The following is a 21,606-nucleotide window of genomic DNA, read 5'->3' as shown; positions in this document are numbered from 1 at the left end:
AATATATCATCAATGGCAAAACAAGATGAAAAGATCGGAGTATCTCGAGACGATCACATGCCTTCTGATATTTTCGCTGAGTATGATTGTGAAGACATACAAGGTGGAGAACGGAAACTTTGTGGTGTGGGATGAGGCGCACTTTGGCAAATTTTCTGCAAAATACCTGTCGAGGAAGTTCTATTTTGATGTGCATCCTCCGCTTGGTAAGATGCTGATATCTCTTGGAGGATATATCTTCAACCAGCCACTGGACTTTGAGTTCAAGTCTGGAGAAGAGTATCCAAAGGCATTTGACTATTCAGGAATGAGGAGATTCCATGCATTCATAGCATCATTTACGCCCTTGTTTGGATACTTGATACTTAAGGAGCTTAGATTTTCATATAGGCGCAGGTTTGCGTTGTCTCTAATGTTTGTGTTTGAGAATGGATTCACATCGATTGGAAGACTGATTCTTCTTGACTCGTATTTGCTCACATTTACTGCAGCAGTGTCGTACTTCATGACAAGGCTGCACTTCAGGTCGAGGCCACATACAGACGCATACTCTCTGTTTATGCTGGGGTTGATGCTTGGATGTGCATTGAGCGTGAAGTGGATAGGGTTTCTGACAATGAGCCTGGTGGGTGTGTTTACAGTGTACCAACTATGGTGCAATATCACATCTAAGGTTGGCATGCTGCCGTTCGTCAAGATGTTTGCCTCACGAGTGCTTTTTTTGATAGCACTTCCATTGAGTGTGTATGTACTGCTGTTCTATATCCACTTCCAAATAGTCAACCGTAGCAGCAGTGATGAGGTACAGATGAGCTCGATGTTTCAGGCATCTCTTAAGGGAAACGAAGTAAGCAACAACAGGAAGTATCCTTTGTATGGAACACAGGTGACAATCAAATCAACAAGAGCAGGCGGAGGATATCTTCACTCACACGACCATGCATATCCTGGAAGCATCAACAATCAAGTGACAACATATCATCACAAGGATGAAAACAACCACTGGGCATTTCAGAAGGTGACTGACGACTTGAAGGATGCAGACTACATCTTGGATGGAGATGTTGTGATTCTGTTGCATCTTGAAACCAGGATGTATTTGAATGTTCCTGGAACCAAGTCGTTGGTTTCGAGTGGAAAGCGAGTCGAAGCTCTTTCTGGCACAAAGATCTTGGAGTCATGCCTGTTCAAGGTTGAAGTAGTGGAAGATGCCTTGGAGAACGAAAGCAGGCTTAAGACACTTACAACAAAGTTCAGGCTGCTTAATACCAGCACAGGATGCTATCTCAAGGCGTCTCTCAAAAAGTATCCATCTTGGGGATTTGGCCAAGGAGAAGTAGCATGCACTCAGAATCCAGACGAATCTTCACTGTGGAATGTAGCAGAATGCAGGTCTGATAAGCTGGGCGAAGATAAAAACCCAATCTACAGCGAAGCAGCTGCATATCCATTCGTCAAAAAGCTTATAGAGCATAACAAGGCAATGCTTGTCACAAATGCATCCTTCACACAGGACGACAGCCTTGAGCCAGAAAGAAGCGTCTCAAGGCCGCACGAGTGGTTTATTCTCAAGAGGGGGCTGAGAATGACCTCGTGGAATGGGCCAAAGGAAAAATTCTACATGTTTGGGAATCCATTTACGTGGTACTCTTCGAGTATTTGCATAGTTGCTTCCCCAGTCATTCTTCTTTGTAGAGTCATTACAAAAAAGAGGAGTGGAATGCCTGTGAAGTTCCTTAAAACCGAAGGATTTGCTGTATTCATTGCATTCTGTGGGTGGTTTCTACACTACATCCCGTTCTTCTTTGTCAAAAGAGTGCTCTATTTCCATCACTATTACCCAGCGCTGTTTTTTGGATTGCTCTCAATTTGCTATGTGTCCAAGTTCTTACAGTTCAAATCCACGGCCCTCTTCATTTCGATTACAATAGCATCATTCTTGATGTACTCGCAACCCACATATGGATTTGTGCAAGAGCCAAAAATGCTTCGCATGCTTAGACTCATTCCAACATGGGACTTCACAGACAGTAAATAACAAGGAACCGTTCTGTTGCACACCAATTTGCTCTGTAAGTGCCAAGTAGTAAATAAAGCATTCAATTATGTTATTTTCACTTGCATATTAATTTTATTAAACAATCAGGCCGGTATAAGCGCCTCCACATCATCATTCACGCTTCTAAGACAAACATTCCTTTCATTTGCAAGATGAAGAAGAGACAGAAAACACAAATGCACTGAAATGTCTTTGCACTCGCTATCATTGTACATACTGCATACCCCTTTGAATATTGATGCAAGGCCTGTGCATCCTTTGCTTTTCATGCATCCAAACACATTGTCATTCAGCCTCTTAATATCAACTCTCTTTGTTGCTTTTCTAAAAGCATATCTGCCTGCTTCCATCCCTCCTTCTTTTTCAATCTGTGGCCTCGCCCCTGGCTCGCTCTGCATATTCATGTCAATGGCTTCATCTATTGGCTCCTCTACTATGCTCTGTACAAACGAGCAATCAAACGATCTATTTCCTACTCGCAACCCCTCCTCTGCATTCATGCAAAACATCCCATCCATCACGATGTACTTATATAAGTCTCGTGTCTTCAAACTGTAGTCCTGAGGCAGTAGATGCTGCTTTTCTCTACGCTCAACTATGCATGCTGGCTCAAATAGCGTGTTTCCTGATTCCATAATCCATTCTCTGTCCACAGACTCCGTAAAGTCCACACATGCCGTTTCTTTTTGCTTATTGCTTCCCTCTCTCTTGCCTTTTCTTCCATATGTCCTGGCATTTACCTTCCAGCATCCAGGCCCTGCCCATCCCTTGAAGTATGAAAACGACGTCTCGCTAAACACCGGCCTCTGATTGTTCATAATCACTGGAATATTCTCAAGCTCAAGCATATCGTTAAACCCTCCAGACTCTTCGCAATCAGGCATCACAATCTCAATTGGTTCAAAGACAATAGCCTTGACTTCGTTGTCACTGGTGATACTTGGCGATATCAGCATTCCGTCACAAGGCACATTCACACTCACTTCAATGTCCTCTATTAACACTGCTTTCTTGCCTTCATTTACATATGATGCCATCCTCAAAACTCCATCCGTAGAAACACCCAGACTGCTCAGCATCATCGAACTTTCCGGTAGAGATGAAAGATGTGCAAACTTAGAATCAGTGTCGTATCGTGTCCTTGAAATCTTCACATTCAGATTTCCTGTGTTTTTTTCAATGGTTACTTTTGCTTGCCTCTTTATCTGGCGCTTCCTTAACGCATCATCTCCTCCAAATCCCTCAAGAAGCCTCATTGCACTCTCAGAGACATCGTCAACTCGTGTCGAATAAACCTTAACACATCCATCAAGAGCACAGCCTGCTTTCTGGAAGTTGATTCCATGCCGCTCTTTGAATTCATCTATATTTGTGAAGTGATCTATCAGCGTTGCCTTCCACGTGTTCTTTGTGGTAATCTTGTTTTCTGCAGCTGCCTTAAGCCATGCTCCCAGATCGTCTCCAGACATCAAGGGCTGCCTGCATGGCCTTTAATGGCAGACTCCTACAAGAATATTCCACGATCCATCCTTGCATGATGAGCGAAAAGCTTGATGAGATTTCACTGCTGGTCAGGAATATAAAAAGCAAGATGGATGTTGTTGTTTCGTCAACTGTGTCTCTGAGAGAACTCAACTACAGAATAGAAGCGCTTCTGGTATCATTCAAAGCATATGCATGCAAAAGAAAACTCACAATGCTGGACAACACTTTATCTTTATCAACAAATGATGTTGGAAACATAAAGGAAAAATACCATCAAAACGATTGCACAGCACATCAGAATGCCGAGAACGAGTGTTTTCAACAGCCTACTCCATCGACTTCATCCACCTACCTAAATAAAACTGAATGCCTGGAAGAGTACATCGTTCGCATGAAGCCAAGATTTTCCAATAGCAAGCTTTTGATCAATAGTGCTATAAAAATAGCAAGTCTACTACACTCAAGCACAGAAGAAGTGATGATAGAAGAAATCATAAAAAATACTGGTGTGCCAAGATACAGATGCATTGATATTCTAAACACAATGCTAAGAGCAGATCCACCATTGGCCTCAAAAAGATTCAACAAGGGATTCGCATACTCTATAGTGCTTCTATAGAAGTATTCACCAGCTTTCCTTTTTTATATTCTTGCATTTATTCAATAAACTGCATTGTAATGACTATTCAACCTGCTACTCTCCGTGTCTCTGAAATTCTTTTACACATCATCAGCTGCTTGAAGATAAGCCTTACCATCCATTTTTCAACTCCTCAAGACTGAACGGAGACACAACCACCCTTTTGTTCCTAACACCGGCTTTGTATGCAAGAGTAAACAGCTCAATAAATATCTTCTCGTCACCAACCGCAAAGTCTATCTTCTCATTGTCTCCACTCGAACAGTCTATCTTTACATGCCTTTTGTTGAAAAAACACATGATACCAAGTGCAGAGTCAAGGCCCATCGCTCCAACAAGCTCTTTGACATCGCTTCTCTCACAAGTGTACACATCAACATAGTTTCTGACTGCAAAGTATGCCTTCGTAAGGAGCTCATCTGTGTGCATGCACAACGGATCATCCCCGTCACCAAACCTTATTACAACAAGCTTGCATGCAGTGCTTTCAATTGCCATATTTACATCATCTAATGACCGCAGCTGGCGCATTGCCACAGCTCCACTGCTTTCTGGCATTTCGTTTGCCATGCAGGGATCATAAATCCTTGAAATACCTCTTCAAAGACCCGATTGGGTGCCTATCCACAAACTCCTCTTCCTTGAAGCTCAAATACTTCCCTGCTTCCCTTCTGAATGGCTTTACATTATACGCATAAAACTTCTCGATCCTTTCTGTCACTTTATCCCTGGAGTCAAGAAACACAGGCGCATTCGACAAAACACTGCAGATACACTTCATTTCAAGCTTTGTAAGGTTGTCCTGAAGCTCTGCAAAGCATTCACTCAGCTGCTTACTGGATTCTGTTGAATCAGGTGCTAAATATGCCTTCACGAAGAAATCAACCAGTCTGAATGGAAATCTCCTCAGATGCTTGAGAAATACTTCCATATTTGCTGAAGAAACCGTGCTATGCACCATTGCAACCACACTTATATTTGCTGGCGCCATAAATATCACTCCTTCGCGTTGTATTAGTACAACACCTGTGCCAATCCCATCACAGGTAAATCTCATTGCTCTTGAGCGCAGCAAGCAAGCCATAATTGGGCTTATGCAGAAGCAGCGGATCTGCCTTGCTTGTTCAGCCTCACCCACCTCGGTCTCATCTTCTTTGACGTACGTAATGTGATCACTAATAGAAACGCCTAGTGTGCATTTGAAAAACATCGGCACGTTTGGTCTTGCCTTGATTCCATTTGAATCCCTGACTACAAATCCGTGGATGATTACGCATTGATATCCAAGCACACTACCCACTGCTTTCTGTATTACCAGCTCAAGATTAGCAATATCAGCATCAAGCTTGAAATCAAGCGACGGTATACATACCAGCACAAGCTCTGTACTTGCCTTCTGTATCACATCTAATATATACTCTGGACCATTACTTTCTGCTGCTACACATTGCTCATGAGTCTCTTCTATACTCAACAGCAGGTCTCCCTCTGCCTTTAGATGTTCAAAAAGCTTCACTACACTCTTGGACATGTATTGCATGCCAAGTCTTAGTATCATGGGATTGCTTTTGCCTACTGCTTTAGCCCTTACATGAGTGAAAGCAATGACGATATGGAGCGAGATCAAAGTGCACGAGAGATGCAATCTGAATCTGAATCCGACGATCTTAACATGATGACCGACGACTCGACTTACAGAAGAGACGACTCCAGGAGAGTCCAGTCAATTACGGGATCGATGTCTGAGGAACAACTGCACAGATATGAAAAGTTCCGAGGCAGTGGGTTTCCAAAGGCAGCAATCAAGAAATACATAAGCAGTGTCATAGGGCAAGCAGTAAATCCAAACTTTGTGATTGCTGTGTGCGGCCTTGCAAAGGTGTTTGTTGGAGAGATGACAGAGGTAGCAAAGGAAGTGCAATCTGAACGTTTGGAAAAAGGGCCGTTGCTGCCATCGCATATACATGAGGCATACAGGCGGCTGTACAAGAAGACACCTTGCATAAAGGTATTCAAGAAAGCACCCTGGCATTGAATGAAGCAGTTAGTGTGCTAATAAACACCCCATCAATGCATTAAAGATAGAATAAATGTTAAATTAAAGTAAGTATCTTAGAGTATTATGCAAACGCTTCAGCTGACATTTTATTGTATATTTGTTAGCTCAGAGGTAACTCCTCTCTGAGCTTTGAATCAAGGCAAAATGCATCGTGAATATGCCTCACAAGATCTGGATGAATCTTTAATCTTGATATCTTTGCAAACAAACTCTCTCGTACTTTTTCTCCAATCAACTCTGCAAGAAACTCAATGTGTGGAATCAAAGTGGCTTCTTGCGCAGTAACAGCTTCGTAAAACAAAGCTGCCATCATCGTCTCGTTCTTGGATATCTGGATGAGTAGATTCTCTGCCATTCTTCTCATACTCAGGTCATTATCTCCTAGTAAGGTAACAAGCCTGCCTCCATATCCTTTGATCTTAATGATGTTATTTGCCAAAAGCATGTGAATCACAAGAAACGCATTCTTTCGCACATCAATGTCTACGTCTCCAAGCGCATCGATCAACAAGCCGCAATCGCCTTCAACAGCTGTGTTGTAGTTCTGCAGGAAATCGCTCATTGCAACAACCGCATTCGCTCTAATCCTTGCATCAAAATGCCTCATCGATGCAATAAATGCTTGGTAATGGCTTGAGAAATATTCAAAGCTAACACACATCAGCTTATAAAGCGCAGTGTATGCAACAACCCTCGCATCATCACATACAGACACACACATATCTTCAATCATCCTCTTGAACTTGCAAACAACGCTGTTGTGTCCATATAGCATTTCCTTCTCCTTAACATAGAAAAAAAAATCGGATATCTCCTCTTCGCTTCTATCCATAAGCTTTGGCGAAATATTGACGTCCGTCTCAATTTCAGCATCACGTGCCATTGCATCTGCCCTTCCTTCTTCATTGGCCATCACGCTAATGCTCAATCTAGATGCATTGATGCTTTTTCTCCTTTCTGTAATCTCAGGTGTAATCACAGACCTGTCGACATTAACACTTATTCGGTTTGCTTTCACGAGCTTCTCCAGCTCCTCGAGATATTGCATATGTCTTATGGCTACACATCCAACTGCACAAGCAATCTTCATTCCGCCCTTGCTCGCACTGCAAAGCCCTTGTATCAATGCCACACTGCTTGTCTCTGGCTGTGCACTCAGACCATATACTGCATCTACTGTCATCTCAACAGCCTGATGATCAAAAAAAACCATCTTTGCCAGGTTCTTGATCATCAGGGTAATAATCTCATCTGCAGCATCCACCTTCTGCCTTGCCCGCATTCTAATCACATTCTTATACACACTCAGCATGCTTGCCAACTCATCCTCTCCCTTACTAGAAAACAACATCTTTGTGGTGTACAGTAGCATCTCACGTAAACTATCTACTGATATAGGTCTGCTTGTGTGAAGCAGTAAATACGATGACTCAAACAAGTATGATCCTTGCATAAATATACTCCTCAATTCACTTGCAAAACACTTGTCTACGTATCCTCGTACGCACAGCTCCTTGAGAATCTTCTCAAATGAGTAGTCTCCGTCTTGCCTTACAAATCTCTTCAGAAATACAAATGCATGCATGCCACCCTGTTTCTTCTGTACAAGCAGATCCCTAAACGACTGTGCCAATAAATCCACCTCACGCGTCCATACAAGCCTGAATATCAGTCTGAATGCTTCTTCAGAGCCTTCTATCCCATAATGCAGTGCAAGCTTCACAAACTCAATGCAATCTCCTGCTTCTGTTCTAACTTCTCCACTTAGCAGCTCCATAATGCTTCCTTGTGCCTTCTTCATCGAATCATGGAAATCATTCAGATCCTCATAGTATCGTCTTTCGCAATCACCCACAATGCCACTTGTTTCTCTCTTCTCGAGCGTTTGCTCAGACACAAACGGATGGTTCGCCAACACTCTACAGCACAGACTAATTGCCCGCTTCCTTACAGCAACCGCTTTATCCAGTATCCTTCCACAAACACCATCAATCACATGTGCTCGCTTTCCAATAGATATCGAATTCCTTTCAAACAACGTCCCAAGCGTATGAAGCGCCTTCTGCCTGACAAGAAAGTACGTATCAGACATCCTCTCTACAATCAGATCAACAAGATCATTCATCTTCTCAACGTTCCCATTCGCCTTGAAATATTCAACAAGATTCATGTACACCTCAAGAAAACAGCTTCGCATAAAAAAGTGCTCAGAATCACAGAGTTCATCGAATCTTTCATAGTCGCAGAACAGCTCCGCATGCCTTTCAGATAGCTGTGGCAGCAGAACAGATAAATTCTTCTGCACAACTTGGCTTGTTTGATTCATACAAGCCCTAACAAACTCTCCACATACCGACGGAACAGACTCAAGGATCGGCCACACTGCATCTCCTCCGCTCTTACTGCCCATCAAGTCAATAAGATGGCTCACTATCCCAGCCCGCTCCCCATAGATCTTGATGCATTCTATAAGCTTCAATCGTATTCCAGAATCCTTCCTCTTCTCCTTGCTCATCTCAACAATAAGAAACAATATCTTGACTATCCATTCACACTCCTCACGCGAATTGCTTTCCTTGCATCCTCGGATAAAGTCAATTATCCTCCCAAGCAGGCTCTCGTCATCAATTCTAAGCTTCGAGCAAAAAGTAAACAGCAAAGGCATCACCTCACAAAGCGCATTGCATCTCCTTCCTAGTAGCTCAAATATCTCAGCTTTGTTGCCATACCTATCTGCATTTGCCACCAGCATCTGATAGTCATCACGCCCCTCAGATATCGCAAGCTTTCTCAGTCTGCCTGCTACAACCTCAAGCTCTCCTTGCATCAGGGCATCATACAAACATCCTAAACACTCATAAACCAGCAACAACTCCATCAAAAACTTTATTGGCTCTTCAGCATCTCCAAAAACTTAGCATACGACGGAAGCCCATACAGCTCGTCCTCTACAAAATACGTGAAGAATATATCCTTGTATATGCTACTTCTTCCGTCATCCCTCACAAGCACATAGCTGGGCGTGAGATACCTATTGCTCCTCAAACTCCTAACTATCTGGCTAACCGCATCGCTGAACTCATTTTGCTCAGGATCAAAAATAAACCTTTCAGATCCCATGGATGAATCAAAAAGCAGCTCAGGAAGCGACGGATCGCAATCTCTGGCAACAAAGAAAAATATCGTAACGCCCGTATCCAAAAGATACAGCCCATTGGCTTCCAGGCAGCTGAGCGTAAGGTTCAATGGCTGCAGTACATCAAGTCTGTGCAATGCAATGAGCGTAGGATATATTATTACATCCACAAGCTTTGGATACGAGTTGCTAATCAGATATGTGTAATACGACTTATAATCTACAGGCGTGTATGATGCAGGCCTCAGAGGAATCGACTTGCAAAGGGACAGAATAAGCATGGGCAGCATCTCAAGAGGCTGTGGCAGCATCACTGTCGTGTTCGAATGCTGTTTGTATGCCTTCACTATCTCCTTGATAGACTTGCTCAAGTACTCAATTCCTCCTCCTCTTTCTTTCGATTCAAAGAAGAATGCCTTCATTCCAAATGCATGTGCAATAGCACAGCAATCAACAACAGTGTAAATGGATGCTGCTGTTCTGTCAATACAGAAGTTCACTACCCGGATCCTTCTCTCTCCTGTTATAAGCGTTCTGAGCATTGCAACCTGGAAGCACACTCCCTTTGATCCGTCCTCCTTCGTCAGCTCAGCCTCAAAACTAAAGGAATGCGGAGGGAAAAACGTTGAAAACGAAAGCAGATCTGCTGATCTATGGTGTAAAGATCCAAAATACTCCTTGATAAACACAGAGGAGCTTGCTCGGATCCTGCACATGCCATACATGCCAATATCAAGATCAAGATGCGATGCCAGGTCGTTTGCAAGCTTCGTGACAAATATCGGGTCTGCACCGTCAAAGTTTGGGTAGTAGTACAACATTCCTCCTGTATACTTGCTGAGCACACTCAGTGTCGGAAGATCGATCCCCAGGCGAGGAAACAGAAACTGTGTCATGGAAATCGACTTCTTTGCCAGCAATGCTGCCATCTCCTTGTAAAACACAGACCTGCATCTCAATCCACTCTGGGCCGGCTCAACCACTCCAGGCCCCATATTCGGATGCGTCGTCACAAAAGAAACTATGCATCCACCAGCAGGCCCAATAATGCTTTCTGCTATCCTAATTGCATCACCGTAGTTGTTTCTGGTCGACTTGTTGCCTGAGAAGAATGCATTCAGCTTTGATGCATCCACAGAATGCCCCAACGGAAATAGGAACTCATCATCAACAAAGAACGGAATAAAAGATGCATCAGAGATAATCGTGAAATCGCCATCCTGCCTCAGAATATACACCGAAGAATCAAAGAACATAAACATCATCCTTGCTCTTGAATCAAAAGACTCCGGATTCAATCCATCAATAACACTTCTCACAATAGAGTCAACGGTCCTGTACTTCATACACTCAAATGTCGCCTCTATCAGAAAACAGATCCGTGGCGGAGACGGCGTCCTCAACGAGTAATTTGGCGGCGCATCCAGTTCATACACCATGCTTCTCAGCTCGATCCTGCCCGAATAGCCTTGATTGCATGCCGCATTTGCACGGGGATCAAATAAACTCCCACTTGCTGATGAGCTTCTGCTTGTTACTTGGAATGCCACAGTCAGATCGTTCGTCTTCAAACAAATATTGCACTTCCACTTCAGCCCAGGTGGAATGATTTCAACAAATGGATTCAAATACGACTTGCAATACTCGCACCGCACAATCTCTCCATCACACAAAGGAACGCTTTTGTTCTCATAATTCTCCAGGCTGACATTCACAACAAATGGAATCCCAGAAGCCTTCAGAGCGCCGTCTTTCTCCGGAACAGCAGTAACTGTGGATCTGTAATACCCACTCTGATCAACAATCAACCCAGGATGCATCTCCTCATCCACCTCATGGCCATTATTGTAATTGATTCCTGTCTGGTCCATGGGGTGAGTCCAAACACAACATAAATTTTTCAGGTCCTCTTATCATGCTGTGCTCCTGCATTCCAATTACTTGCTGTGCATCTCAGCAAAAATCCTCAGAATCCTCTACATTTGCATCAAGATACATCTGCCTTATATGTGCAGACGTGCTTGCATCCCTCACATCTTTATCTCCTCGCTCCCTCACAAACCTTGGAAACCGCAAAGACATTCCCTTTCCATCCATTGCACCAGCACAGTATGTTGGCGAGACCGAAATGCCAGCTGCTTTAACCTCCCATACATACTTCGCTTCCACCCACACATCAGGCTTGGCACTGTCCTTGTATACATAATTCTTCGGTGCAGCACATAAATTACTGTTCAACTGTTCATATATGTTCTCCAAAGATGCATCTGCAAACCCCGTTCCTATCTTGCACAGGCTCTCAAACTTATCATCCTCATCATTATACACACCAAGCAAAAACCCACCATACCATCCTGTTCGTTTCCCTTTTCCATAGTATGCTCCCATAACAACCAAATCCAACGAATCAGACATGCTTTCCAGGTAGTCCTTCTTGATCTTGATCCACTTGTTGCTTCTCTGCGATGGATGGTACACAGCATCAGTGCCCAGGGTCTTCATCATTATGCCTTCAAAATTCCCATCAACAGACTTTTCAAAAAACTGCTCAACATCCTCTGCCTTTTTGCAGTCCACTGACTCTGCAAAGCAGAACTTGCCCTCAATCTGTTTGAACTCATTGCGGAGGGTGCTCCTTCGCTTCTCCAGCGGCTCATCAACATACGACCTCCCATCAAAGTATATCAAATCAAACACAAAAACACACACATACACATCTATCTTCTTTTCATTAACCCTCTTTCGCTTTCTTGTTGTCAATGTCTGAAATGGCAGGATCTTCTTCTCGTTCCTGTCGTATGCAACCACCTCACCGTCAACAATGAAGTCCTTTTCACACACATTGTACACATCCATCAGGTCTGGATACTTCTCAGTGCTATTTTCTGAATTCCTGCTGAATGTTTCCACTTTGCTTCCATACTTATGGATCTGGATCCGTTCTCCATCATACTTGTATTCACAGATGAACTCAAGCCCTTCAACCTTTTTGAATGCTGCTGTTATTCCATTCGAAGAGTTCGCAAGCATTGGCTTCAGTGGAATTCCTGGCGTCACCTGGAAGTGTTCTCTAAGGCCTGCAATTCCATGATCGACAACGCATTCTGCCAATCTTCCAATGTCTGGCTGCCGGTTAAATGCAGACTTGACTTCATATGCCATATCTTCTGAAAACACTCCAGCAAGGCTTATCAACACTGTTTTCAATGCCAGCCCAATCTTGAGCCTTCCTTCGATAAGCCTGACCAGATACTTTGCTTCAAGAGGCGAGCACTTCGACATCATCCCAAGAATGATCATCTTCTTCACAGCAACACACTTTGTGCCCTGTTCTGCAGACACTCGTCTTAGCCCGTCAAGCACAGCCTGCACATCAAGTTGTACCTGCGAGATGAACAGTTGAGATACTCTGTATTTCATTACAACGATCCCTAAATCTCCCTCTTTGAAGTATTCGTCCTTAATGCCTGCAACTGACTTGCCTGTGTATTCAGCAACAACTCCCATCAGCATGCCTTCTCCCACGCCTAGCTCAATGTTGAAATGCTCTGGATACACAGTGGCTGTGGAGAGATACAAAACAGCAACCAGTGCTTCTGGAGCATCTCTGTATACGTCCTTGAGGTGATCGGTCAAGATATTCTGGATTTCCAAGCGTTTTGGAGTCAGGCTGATTCTTTCCAACACTTTGCAAAAGTCAATGAACAGAACTCTGCCCGCCATGGGTTTCTGAGTTTGTGCGTACCTGAACAAAATGCTTTGGCTTTGGCTATGCATGAATGCAAAGCTTATATGCATACAATACGGCACAAACAACGCATGCACGATCATATGCATTGGATGATTCGCATGCAGAAAATACATTTTACATGCTTTTACAAACACTCAACTGCATATGCGTGTATGTGCCAGGCATCTCACATGTGGCAGTGAAATATTTTTAGCCCATTGAGCATGGAGAAGAGGGAACTCAAAGAAGAGCTTATAAACTTTATCCTGAACAGAAAGTACGGCATTGATGCATTTGACCCGCCGGTGTATGCAAATGCACTCAATAGCATTCCAAAAGATCATGTTCCTGATGGATTGATGAGTGTGCTAGATGCATATGCCATATCGATTTCCATGGAGGAGGGAATAAAGCTCCTGGAACGCCTTGATCCGTTTGTGGAAAGGATCAGCTCGTATGAGCTGAGAGACATTATTTTTGGGATGATCAACATCAACCAAGTACTGAGCAAGGCAATGAAGGATAAGAACAAGATTCAAAAGTTCATAAATGTGTGTGAGCTGTATGCAGAGCAATTTAAAGCAAACAAGAATCTATTGAAGGAGTTCAACACTGCATTCAAGGGCGACCAGGGGAATCTGGAAATAGGCGTGTCTTCTGTGAAGGCGGTGACGAGGTTTCCACCGGAGCCAAATGGAAGATTGCACATAGGGCATGCAAGGGCAGCACTGCTGAACTGGTACTTTGCAAGCAAGGATGGAGGAAGGCTGATAGTGAGGTTTGACGATACGAATCCTGAAAAGGAGCGGGAGGAGTTTGAAGAAGGGATTTTGGAAGACATTGGGATGCTGGGGATAGTAGAATACACGGTGTCGCATACAAGCGACTATTTTGACAAGATTATTGAGTATGGGTTTTTCATGATTGAAGAGGGCAAGGCATATGCAGATAACACGCCGCTGGAGCAGATGAGGAAGGAAAGGGGAGAGGGAATTGAGTCTCAGTGCAGAAATGCAAGCACAGAGGTGAATAGAAAGATTTTTGAGGAGATGATTGCAGGAAATGCAGGGGGATATTGCATTAGAGCAAAGATGGACATGTCGAATGTGAATAAAGCAATGAGGGATCCGGTGATGTTCCGAGTGTGCCACAGCGAGCATTACAGAACTGGCATACGGTATAAGGTGTATCCAACATATGACTTTTCGTGCCCGATTGTTGATAGTCTGGAGGGGGTGACGCTGTCGCTGAGGGCGAATGAGTACCGGGACAGGAATGCGCAGTACTACTGGTTTGTTGAGAATCTGAGGCTTGATAACAAGCCCAAGATCCATGATTTTTCTCGGCTGTGCTTTGAAAACACTGTTTTGAGCAAACGGAGCCTCAAGTACTATGTTGAGAATAAATTTGTGAGTGGGTGGGATGATCCAAGGCTTGCAACGATAGCAGGAATAAGGAGGCTTGGGATGAGTATGGAGGGGCTGAGGGAGTATATTCTGATGCAGGGAATGTCTCAGAAGAGTGCAGTGATATCATGGGACAAGATATGGGCGATTAATAAGAAGAAGGTTGATCCAGCAACAGCAAGGTATTTGTGTGTGCGATACAAGGATGTGGTTGAGGTGGAAGTGGAAGGAACAGACGATTATTCGATGCACATACCACTGCACAAGAAGAATGTAGGGCTTGGGATGAAGGAGGTTTTTTATTCCAAAAGTGTTTTGCTTTCGCAAGAGGATGGACAGGTGTTGGAGGAGGGCGAGGAGTTTACATTGATGAACTGGGGAAATGCGATAGTTAAGAGCAAGACGGCTGAGAATGGGGTGATAAAGAAAATTGTAGTGAAGCTCCACCTTGAAGGAGACTTCAAGAAGACAAAGAACAAGATATCATGGATATCAAAGAAGGGAAGCATGGTTGCAGAGTTTGTGGAGTATGGAAGCCTGATGAATGAAGTGGAAAGCGAGGACCTTGCTGAGAGATTCAATAATGATTCGATGAGAAGGGAGTACTGGTATGTGGAGTCTGCAGCTATGCGCGTGAAGCAAGGCGAGGTTGTTCAGTTTGAAAGGATTGGATTTTACTACTGCGATGCATTGTTTGTATTCAATATGATGCCGTTCACTAAGCAGAAGAGATCTGAATGCTGATGGAGGATGAAATTGATATTTAAGCAAGCCGTTTGACGACTAATACTGCAAACAGTGCTCATGAGCGTGAGAAAGCACCGTCGTCTGTGAGACCGTTGAAGGCCGGATTGACAGTGCATGGGAAGTGTCTAATGGTTATTAAATGAATTATTAATATTTGCAGGATATACAGTTGATGATTGCATAGGCTATAAGGTATATTGATGATGCTCTGTTAATAATTAATATATCAACGCATAAATGGATGTGACGCTTGGGAACAGACCCATAAATGGCCGACATGATTGATGGTGGGAGAGTAATGGAGTGCAGAGAGCTGGAGGCGGCACTGGGGTTGATGAAGCTTGGCTGGATGCACAAAATAGATGTGTCTGAGCAGCAGCTCCGCAAGACAAGGCTACAGACATGCATTCTGAACAGTGTATTTAAGATGTCAAGATTTCCGTCGCCAAAGAGCGTATTTGATATTGCGCTTTTGATCAATGTGCATCCGAAGTCTGTTCAGAAGTGGTTCCAGAATGCCAGGCAACTGTCGAAGCGAAGGTCTCTGGCTACAAAGGATACCTGGACGCAAGATGCGAGTGCTAAGCATGGCGCCTTTGACATTGCAATTGATGTGCTGGTTGGAATAGTGCAGACAGAGACTGAGAAAAAGCGTTGTGCCTGATTGGTATGCGAACGAATGCGTTGCCGATGCTTGTTTTCATATACCCTTCCATCGTAATTGATGTGTTTATTTGGTCTGTGTGAGATGCGGTTTCAAGTTGGTATGCTGCAAATGTAAACAGCACGAGTTTTGATTCACGACGAGCATGCTTGCTGAGGTTCTAAAAGAGCTTGAGTTGCATCTGAGCAAAGTTGAGGGCGGTGGTGCAGCATGCAAAGAGAATTATGCAGCAATGGAGCATGCAGTGCAGCTCTGTGATAAGTTGATTGAATCTGGTCAGCAGCCATCGAGACTACTAAGGCAGTATTCCCTGCTTATTAACAGGTATAGGGGCATAATGCCGTATAGAGAGCTGGACTTGGAAATATCGGCATGCGAGGCACACATAGAATCAATAGCGAGGCAAAGCTCTGTGTCCAGACTGGAGCAGGGCATCTACGAAATCATCTCGGTTGCAGACTACATCGACCACACAGTCCAGGATGCCAGGCTTGCAATTGACAACATTGCACAATATCTTGAAGATGCGGAAAGATACACAGCCATGGCAAGCCAGGAAATGAACGCCGTGATAAGTAGAAAAAGATGGAAGATTAAGGCAATCAGATACATTGTTTCATTTGTATTTATCCTACTGGCCATCATACTGTTTGTCAAGATGGCTTTCTAGTACCAAATCTCAATAAATTCTTTCATTAAATGCTTAATTCACACAGCACCTATTTATTACTTGGCTAGCACAATAGATATTGCATTCATAGTCATTACGATATGCTACAACAAATTCCCGTGCACATCACAGCTTGGCTCTTTTGTTCCATGGAACATATCGTCTACAAATCGAAACATCCCCAAGAGATTCAATCTTCTTGGCTAACATAGGATTTATGAATCCAAAAAACTCCTCCATGTTCCTATACTCAACCACATTCCCAATGCTGTTCACAAACTGCTCCCACATCCCAGGCCCTTGCCACACCCTTCCATCATCAGCCGTTATCACAGGCCCTTTCTCTGCATCAACACTGCAGATGTAAAGAATTCTGTCTCTCGATCTCTTGTTGTATGTGTCGTGTCCTCGATACTTCTTCCTGCATGCATATCCTATTGGATATATGGCTGTTTCTGTATGGAACTTCTCAGGATCCTCGACGGGCAGCCTGCCTATCTCAATCAGCGACAGTCGGTATGCTCCTGTCCCAAATATTGCGGCCTGCTCACTTTGATTCTGCTGAAGATCACTTGTGTTCATTCCTCTACTCTTCTCAATCGCTCGTCGGAGCACTTGCTGATCAACCATCTTTCTGTTTATTCTCTCGCAAGCCATCATTCTCTGCCTATGGAGCTCCATCCTTCTGCTATATGCATCCACAAACCTTTTTGCAAGTGCATCTTCGTCCATCCAATGCAGGGTGTTCTCAATTCACATATTTGCCTTACCACACAAATTTCATCGATGCTGCTTCACACTTACTCTTTGTGTTACTCTTCTTCCATGTTCATTCCACCCAACAAATATCTTTATCTTTAATCCATCAACTAGACCTTCATACACCATTTAAAACATACCATTTATTCTCATTATTCTTCTTCCTTGCCATCTCTCGATACAAACTTCAATCCAAATCCCTTCTCTGTGAAGCTCAGTGCATTCTTCCTGATCGTGCCCACATCATCCTCGCTTCCAAGCATCATGCTGATCTTTCCATCATTTCCAATTCGCATCGAATCAATCCCAGCCATTCCATAAACCATCGCTATGCCCTCCATGGCCTTGCCCTTCTCACACTCAACAACTATCTCCCTTCCTTCGCCCGCTTCATACACCACATCCTCGTTCAAGAACGTCAGGATCTCGTTCTTGATATACATAGTCCCTTCAATCCTCACAATAACAAACTGATGGCTTATTCTACTCTGCGTCTTATCGCCATACACAAACTGCCCCACCACATTGATAATCGACCTTTCCTCATCTATCTTCTGATACGACATGTGAGACACCAGCACCTTTGCCAGCACGCCTACCATCTTACTCTTGATATACTTCAGAAATCCCTCGCTGCACTCATCAGGATTCTCCGTCTCCTTGCATATTGTCAGCTTCGAGCCATTCACATAGTAGTTCTGTATCATTGAAGGCTTATTGCACAGTGCATTGTAGTAATTCTTCACAAACACAACCTCGTTGCATTTCGATATACTCGTCATCAGGGAGCAAAAATTTACAATGTTTTCTCAACGCTCCCATGGGATTCACTGCTCCTGGCATAATCACTCTGCCGCTCGAGGCACCAGACACCGGCACACTCAAGAAACTCATAACAGATGCAAGAATGGACGAAATAAACAGGAGAATAGCAGATCTTACAACACTAGGCAACAGAAACCTTGTTGCATGGCTCAGATCAAAACGGCAGCAACTAATAAACACCCATGCACTCAGTCATAGCGCCTCTGCTTCAGGAACACTCTTCTCAAGTAAGGTGTACATCCCTGTCCAGGAATTTCCAGAGTGCAACTTTATTGGATTGATTCTGGGCCCAAAGGGCTCTACACAGAAGCAGCTTGAAAGAATCACAAAATCAAGAATATACATCAGAGGGTCGTACAAAGACAAGCACATGGAGCCATTGCACTGTTACATCACTTCAGAAACCCAAGAGTGCCTTGAAAAGGCAATTGCTGTCATAGAAAACCTGATAGAGGAGTCAGTGCTATTTGGAGACAACAATAAACTAAAAACTTTGCAGTTGCAAGCAATAAACAGCCGCAAAGGCATCGACAATAAATCCATCAGCCCTTGGAAAAGATTCTATTGCTGGTGGATCTATCATAACAAAGCTCGTCAATAGCGTCATCATTAATTTCACTCACTTCCTAAGCAATCAGCCAAGCACATGCATGCAATGCAGTCATATTCGCAAATACACAGACGACACACAATAAACTCAATTTGTATTTATCTTCTCATAACAATCACCGTGGACAGACAGGGCAACTTTATCCTCCAATACAAGCTCGTCCAACGCTTCTCTGACCATTTTCTCATCCGCTCTAGTATGCTTAATCACCTCGGCAACACTGGCCCTGTCTCCGGCCATCAGCAAAATCGCCTCTTTCAGGCTTTCCATCATCCTACTCCTGGATACACTTCTACCAGTCATCACCATATCCATGTCAATCTTCCCGGTAGAGGGATCAATTGCATACATCAAAAGACTCTCCCTGATGATCCGTTCCGCCTCCTTCACATCCACACAGTCAACGGTTTCAGAAAACCTCATCCTTGCATGCGCTTCACTTAGCCTTATCAGGCTCTCCAGCTGCCTTGTTGTTGCTGTTATGGTCTTCCCGTTGTCCAGCTGCCTCAGATCAACATAGCATTGTGTTAGCTCCTTCATACTCTCCGGTGTCAGCTTTGGCATAACTCTTTGCGCTTCCTTCACATATGCTCTGAACAAATCAACATCAATGCTTTCCTTCCTCTTCAAAGGCTCGCAATACATCGACACAATATGCTCTCCTATTTCCCGGTCATGCATCTCATCTGGCTTGTCTATCAACAGGCAGACAACATCAAACCTGCTGATCAGCGTCGGCGGAAGGTTGATGTTTTCAACAATGCTCTTCTTCGGATTGTACCTGCTTTCTATCGGATTGCAACTTGCCAATATCGAACACCTTGCATTCAGCGTTGTTATTATCCCCGCCTTTGCAACAGATACCGTCTGCTGCTCCATCACCTCGTGCAAAACACTCCTTGCATTCTCACTCATCTTATCAAATTCATCAATGCAGCATATGCCCCCATCAGACAGTACAAGCGCTCCAGACTCCAGGATGTATTGCCCAGAGTCAACATCCTTCGACACACTTGCCGTAAGCCCCACGGCACTCGATCCACGACCACTCGTGTATATTCCCCGTTCAGATATCCTATGTATAAACCCCAGCAGCTGTGACTTAGATATCCCAGGATCTCCTGCCAGCAGCACATTGATGTCTCCCCTCAGCCTTGAGCTTCCAAGCTCCTTTCTTATTCCTCCAAACAGCTGTAAAAGAAGCGCCTTCTTGACATCATCCATCCCACACACCGATGGTGCTATCGAGTTCGCCAGCACCTCATACACATCAAGTCTCCTGCGAAGATCATCAATCCGCCCAATAAGCCCTTCCTCATTCTCCTTCCGCTTCTCTACTTTGTAGTTCATCAGCTCAACATACACTCTGAACGAGCTCTTGATCTTCTTCATCACAGGATTCAGCCTCACCGGCGTCGCCTTCAAAACCCCAGATATCCTCACCCTGTCTCCAGGAACAAGCTCATCGACAAACTCGTTCCTGCACACAACAGTAAGCGTCATCGGAGTTGCTCCATCCGGCGTTCCTTCAGGCAGTTCTTGGATCTTCACCACCTGCTTGTCTTCAAACTCGCTTCTGTTGTGCACAATCTGCTGCGTATATCTCCCTCCGCATTCACACTTGCTCGGCTCCTCAATTACATTCTTCACACTCTCAGCAAAGCATTCCCTCATGCATCTCAGGCACTTGAAAAACGCCCTTGTAATCTCAGGAATCACACACGACGTTCTAACAACCATTCCCGTTGCCTGCACAAGACGATCGATTCTGTCGGGATCGATGTTGCGTATGGAAACCACATCGCCAACCCCATACGGCCGAATCCTTATCTGCCGGCTGAAGCTCGGAAAGCTCTCGGTAAACACCTCCTGCAACGAGTTCTGCAATATAGGCAGCACCTCCTGCGGATACATCTCAACCTGCCGCCTCAATTCATCCTCAAGGTCTGTACAGTCAAGATCAAACACAAACTCCTCGGTAAGATCCATCTGCTCAATAGCGTCAAAATATCTTCCTTCCCTTCTCACAAACTCCTTGAACCGCTCTGCTGTCTCGTGCACATCTATTGTCGTTCCCCACACCACCTTGACCCTTTCTGTTTCCACCATCGGAGTAAATGTGGAACTGAGGTCGTCCTGCGAAGGCGTAAGATTGATCTGTGTATCCTGGCTTGCATCGTAAAAAGAAAATGCAGATGACTGTGGATCTGAATCCATTTGGGGTGTGCAGCATGCTGTTAACATCCACAAAATATTTACCCTGAATGGACATCCTGAAAGCCAAGTACAACAAGCAGCCACTAGTTGGCGATGTTTATTGCCTCATCAACCTGAAGATCATTCTTGATGATGTGATCAAGGAGTTCATGGCCACTGTGAAAAACTCAAGGCAGTCAACTGTACCTGCAGACATCAAGATCATCACAGGGCTTGCTTCTGCTGCAATCACAGCCGCAACAATGTATATGTCAATAACATCCGAATTTAAGCAGCACAAAAGCATAATGGCAGTGCTGGTCGTGGTATACTTTGTGATAAACATACTAATGGAGATCTACGAAAGATGGAATGGAAAGTCAATGGTATTCGGCACTAAGGTTGTGTCCACAACAATCAATGCATCAGATGCGATATACACTGTTATTGTGCATGATATCAATCAGCCTACCCCAAGCAAGTACACAAGATCAATTTTTGAATTGTTTGATTCAGATGGAAAGCTGATCCACGAACGATTCGTCGAAGACATCCAAGATCTTTTTGAAAAGTAAACATATACTACCATGCCATGTATCTGCATCAGTTTTTTCCTTTCA

At 44.1% G+C, this 21,606-nt stretch overlaps 17 protein-coding genes across 17 annotated transcripts; 8 read left to right on the top strand and 9 right to left on the bottom strand.

Annotated features, from left to right (window-relative positions):
- Window positions 1–25: 25 nt before the first annotated feature.
- HK407_02g04200 (dolichyl-phosphate-mannose-protein) lies at window positions 26–2,038 on the top strand (the record flags this gene model as incomplete). The annotated part of the gene is made up of 1 exon (XM_060420416.1): window positions 26–2,038. One exon carries the CDS (start codon window positions 26–28, stop codon window positions 2,036–2,038), a length of 2,013 nt encoding a protein of 670 aa, XP_060277430.1.
- A 104-nt stretch (window positions 2,039–2,142) lies between these two features.
- Window positions 2,143–3,528, bottom strand: HK407_02g04190 (uncharacterized protein; the record flags this gene model as incomplete). The annotated part of the gene is made up of 1 exon (XM_060420415.1): window positions 2,143–3,528. One exon carries the CDS (start codon window positions 3,526–3,528, stop codon window positions 2,143–2,145), a length of 1,386 nt encoding a protein of 461 aa, XP_060277429.1.
- Window positions 3,529–3,593: 65 nt separating this feature from the next.
- Window positions 3,594–4,163, top strand: HK407_02g04180 (uncharacterized protein; the record flags this gene model as incomplete). Its single annotated transcript, XM_060420414.1, has 1 exon — window positions 3,594–4,163. The coding sequence occupies one exon, from the start codon at window positions 3,594–3,596 to the stop codon at window positions 4,161–4,163; it is 570 nt and encodes a 189-aa protein (XP_060277428.1).
- A 132-nt stretch (window positions 4,164–4,295) lies between these two features.
- Window positions 4,296–4,754, bottom strand: HK407_02g04170 (mitosis protein DIM1; the record flags this gene model as incomplete). Its single annotated transcript, XM_060420413.1, has 1 exon — window positions 4,296–4,754. One exon carries the CDS (start codon window positions 4,752–4,754, stop codon window positions 4,296–4,298), a length of 459 nt encoding a protein of 152 aa, XP_060277427.1.
- Window positions 4,755–4,761: 7 nt separating this feature from the next.
- On the bottom strand, window positions 4,762–5,742 carry HK407_02g04160 (uncharacterized protein; the record flags this gene model as incomplete). The annotated part of the gene is made up of 1 exon (XM_060420412.1): window positions 4,762–5,742. One exon carries the CDS (start codon window positions 5,740–5,742, stop codon window positions 4,762–4,764), a length of 981 nt encoding a protein of 326 aa, XP_060277426.1.
- Window positions 5,743–5,775: 33 nt separating this feature from the next.
- HK407_02g04150 (transcription initiation factor TFIID) lies at window positions 5,776–6,219 on the top strand (the record flags this gene model as incomplete). Its single annotated transcript, XM_060420411.1, has 1 exon — window positions 5,776–6,219. The coding sequence occupies one exon, from the start codon at window positions 5,776–5,778 to the stop codon at window positions 6,217–6,219; it is 444 nt and encodes a 147-aa protein (XP_060277425.1).
- Window positions 6,220–6,343: 124 nt separating this feature from the next.
- On the bottom strand, window positions 6,344–9,121 carry HK407_02g04140 (uncharacterized protein; the record flags this gene model as incomplete). The annotated part of the gene is made up of 1 exon (XM_060420410.1): window positions 6,344–9,121. One exon carries the CDS (start codon window positions 9,119–9,121, stop codon window positions 6,344–6,346), a length of 2,778 nt encoding a protein of 925 aa, XP_060277424.1.
- Window positions 9,122–9,129: 8 nt separating this feature from the next.
- On the bottom strand, window positions 9,130–11,250 carry HK407_02g04130 (putative Sec23/Sec24-like protein; the record flags this gene model as incomplete). Its single annotated transcript, XM_060420409.1, has 1 exon — window positions 9,130–11,250. One exon carries the CDS (start codon window positions 11,248–11,250, stop codon window positions 9,130–9,132), a length of 2,121 nt encoding a protein of 706 aa, XP_060277423.1.
- Window positions 11,251–11,332: 82 nt separating this feature from the next.
- On the bottom strand, window positions 11,333–13,216 carry HK407_02g04120 (DNA ligase; the record flags this gene model as incomplete). The annotated part of the gene is made up of 1 exon (XM_060420408.1): window positions 11,333–13,216. One exon carries the CDS (start codon window positions 13,214–13,216, stop codon window positions 11,333–11,335), a length of 1,884 nt encoding a protein of 627 aa, XP_060277422.1.
- A 117-nt stretch (window positions 13,217–13,333) lies between these two features.
- HK407_02g04110 (tRNA synthetase) lies at window positions 13,334–15,259 on the top strand (the record flags this gene model as incomplete). Its single annotated transcript, XM_060420407.1, has 1 exon — window positions 13,334–15,259. One exon carries the CDS (start codon window positions 13,334–13,336, stop codon window positions 15,257–15,259), a length of 1,926 nt encoding a protein of 641 aa, XP_060277421.1.
- A 271-nt stretch (window positions 15,260–15,530) lies between these two features.
- Window positions 15,531–15,926, top strand: HK407_02g04100 (uncharacterized protein; the record flags this gene model as incomplete). The annotated part of the gene is made up of 1 exon (XM_060420406.1): window positions 15,531–15,926. The coding sequence occupies one exon, from the start codon at window positions 15,531–15,533 to the stop codon at window positions 15,924–15,926; it is 396 nt and encodes a 131-aa protein (XP_060277420.1).
- A 145-nt stretch (window positions 15,927–16,071) lies between these two features.
- HK407_02g04090 (uncharacterized protein) lies at window positions 16,072–16,596 on the top strand (the record flags this gene model as incomplete). Its single annotated transcript, XM_060420405.1, has 1 exon — window positions 16,072–16,596. One exon carries the CDS (start codon window positions 16,072–16,074, stop codon window positions 16,594–16,596), a length of 525 nt encoding a protein of 174 aa, XP_060277419.1.
- Window positions 16,597–16,722: 126 nt separating this feature from the next.
- Window positions 16,723–17,328, bottom strand: HK407_02g04080 (uncharacterized protein; the record flags this gene model as incomplete). The annotated part of the gene is made up of 1 exon (XM_060420404.1): window positions 16,723–17,328. The coding sequence occupies one exon, from the start codon at window positions 17,326–17,328 to the stop codon at window positions 16,723–16,725; it is 606 nt and encodes a 201-aa protein (XP_060277418.1).
- A 179-nt stretch (window positions 17,329–17,507) lies between these two features.
- Window positions 17,508–18,137, bottom strand: HK407_02g04070 (uncharacterized protein; the record flags this gene model as incomplete). Its single annotated transcript, XM_060420403.1, has 1 exon — window positions 17,508–18,137. One exon carries the CDS (start codon window positions 18,135–18,137, stop codon window positions 17,508–17,510), a length of 630 nt encoding a protein of 209 aa, XP_060277417.1.
- Window positions 18,138–18,175: 38 nt separating this feature from the next.
- HK407_02g04060 (uncharacterized protein) lies at window positions 18,176–18,781 on the top strand (the record flags this gene model as incomplete). Its single annotated transcript, XM_060420402.1, has 1 exon — window positions 18,176–18,781. The coding sequence occupies one exon, from the start codon at window positions 18,176–18,178 to the stop codon at window positions 18,779–18,781; it is 606 nt and encodes a 201-aa protein (XP_060277416.1).
- Window positions 18,782–18,877: 96 nt separating this feature from the next.
- HK407_02g04050 (DNA helicase) lies at window positions 18,878–21,007 on the bottom strand (the record flags this gene model as incomplete). The annotated part of the gene is made up of 1 exon (XM_060420401.1): window positions 18,878–21,007. One exon carries the CDS (start codon window positions 21,005–21,007, stop codon window positions 18,878–18,880), a length of 2,130 nt encoding a protein of 709 aa, XP_060277415.1.
- A 47-nt stretch (window positions 21,008–21,054) lies between these two features.
- HK407_02g04040 (microsomal signal peptidase) lies at window positions 21,055–21,561 on the top strand (the record flags this gene model as incomplete). The annotated part of the gene is made up of 1 exon (XM_060420400.1): window positions 21,055–21,561. One exon carries the CDS (start codon window positions 21,055–21,057, stop codon window positions 21,559–21,561), a length of 507 nt encoding a protein of 168 aa, XP_060277414.1.
- Between the last annotated feature and the right edge of the window lie 45 nt (window positions 21,562–21,606).

Source organism: Ordospora pajunii (genome assembly GCF_021821965.1).
Source record: "Ordospora pajunii strain FI-F-10 chromosome Unknown Cg_02C, whole genome shotgun sequence".
Lineage (NCBI taxonomy): Eukaryota > Fungi > Microsporidia > Ordosporidae > Ordospora > Ordospora pajunii.
Note: the sequence above shows the minus strand (reverse complement) of the source record. Positions and strands in the feature narration are given on the sequence as shown.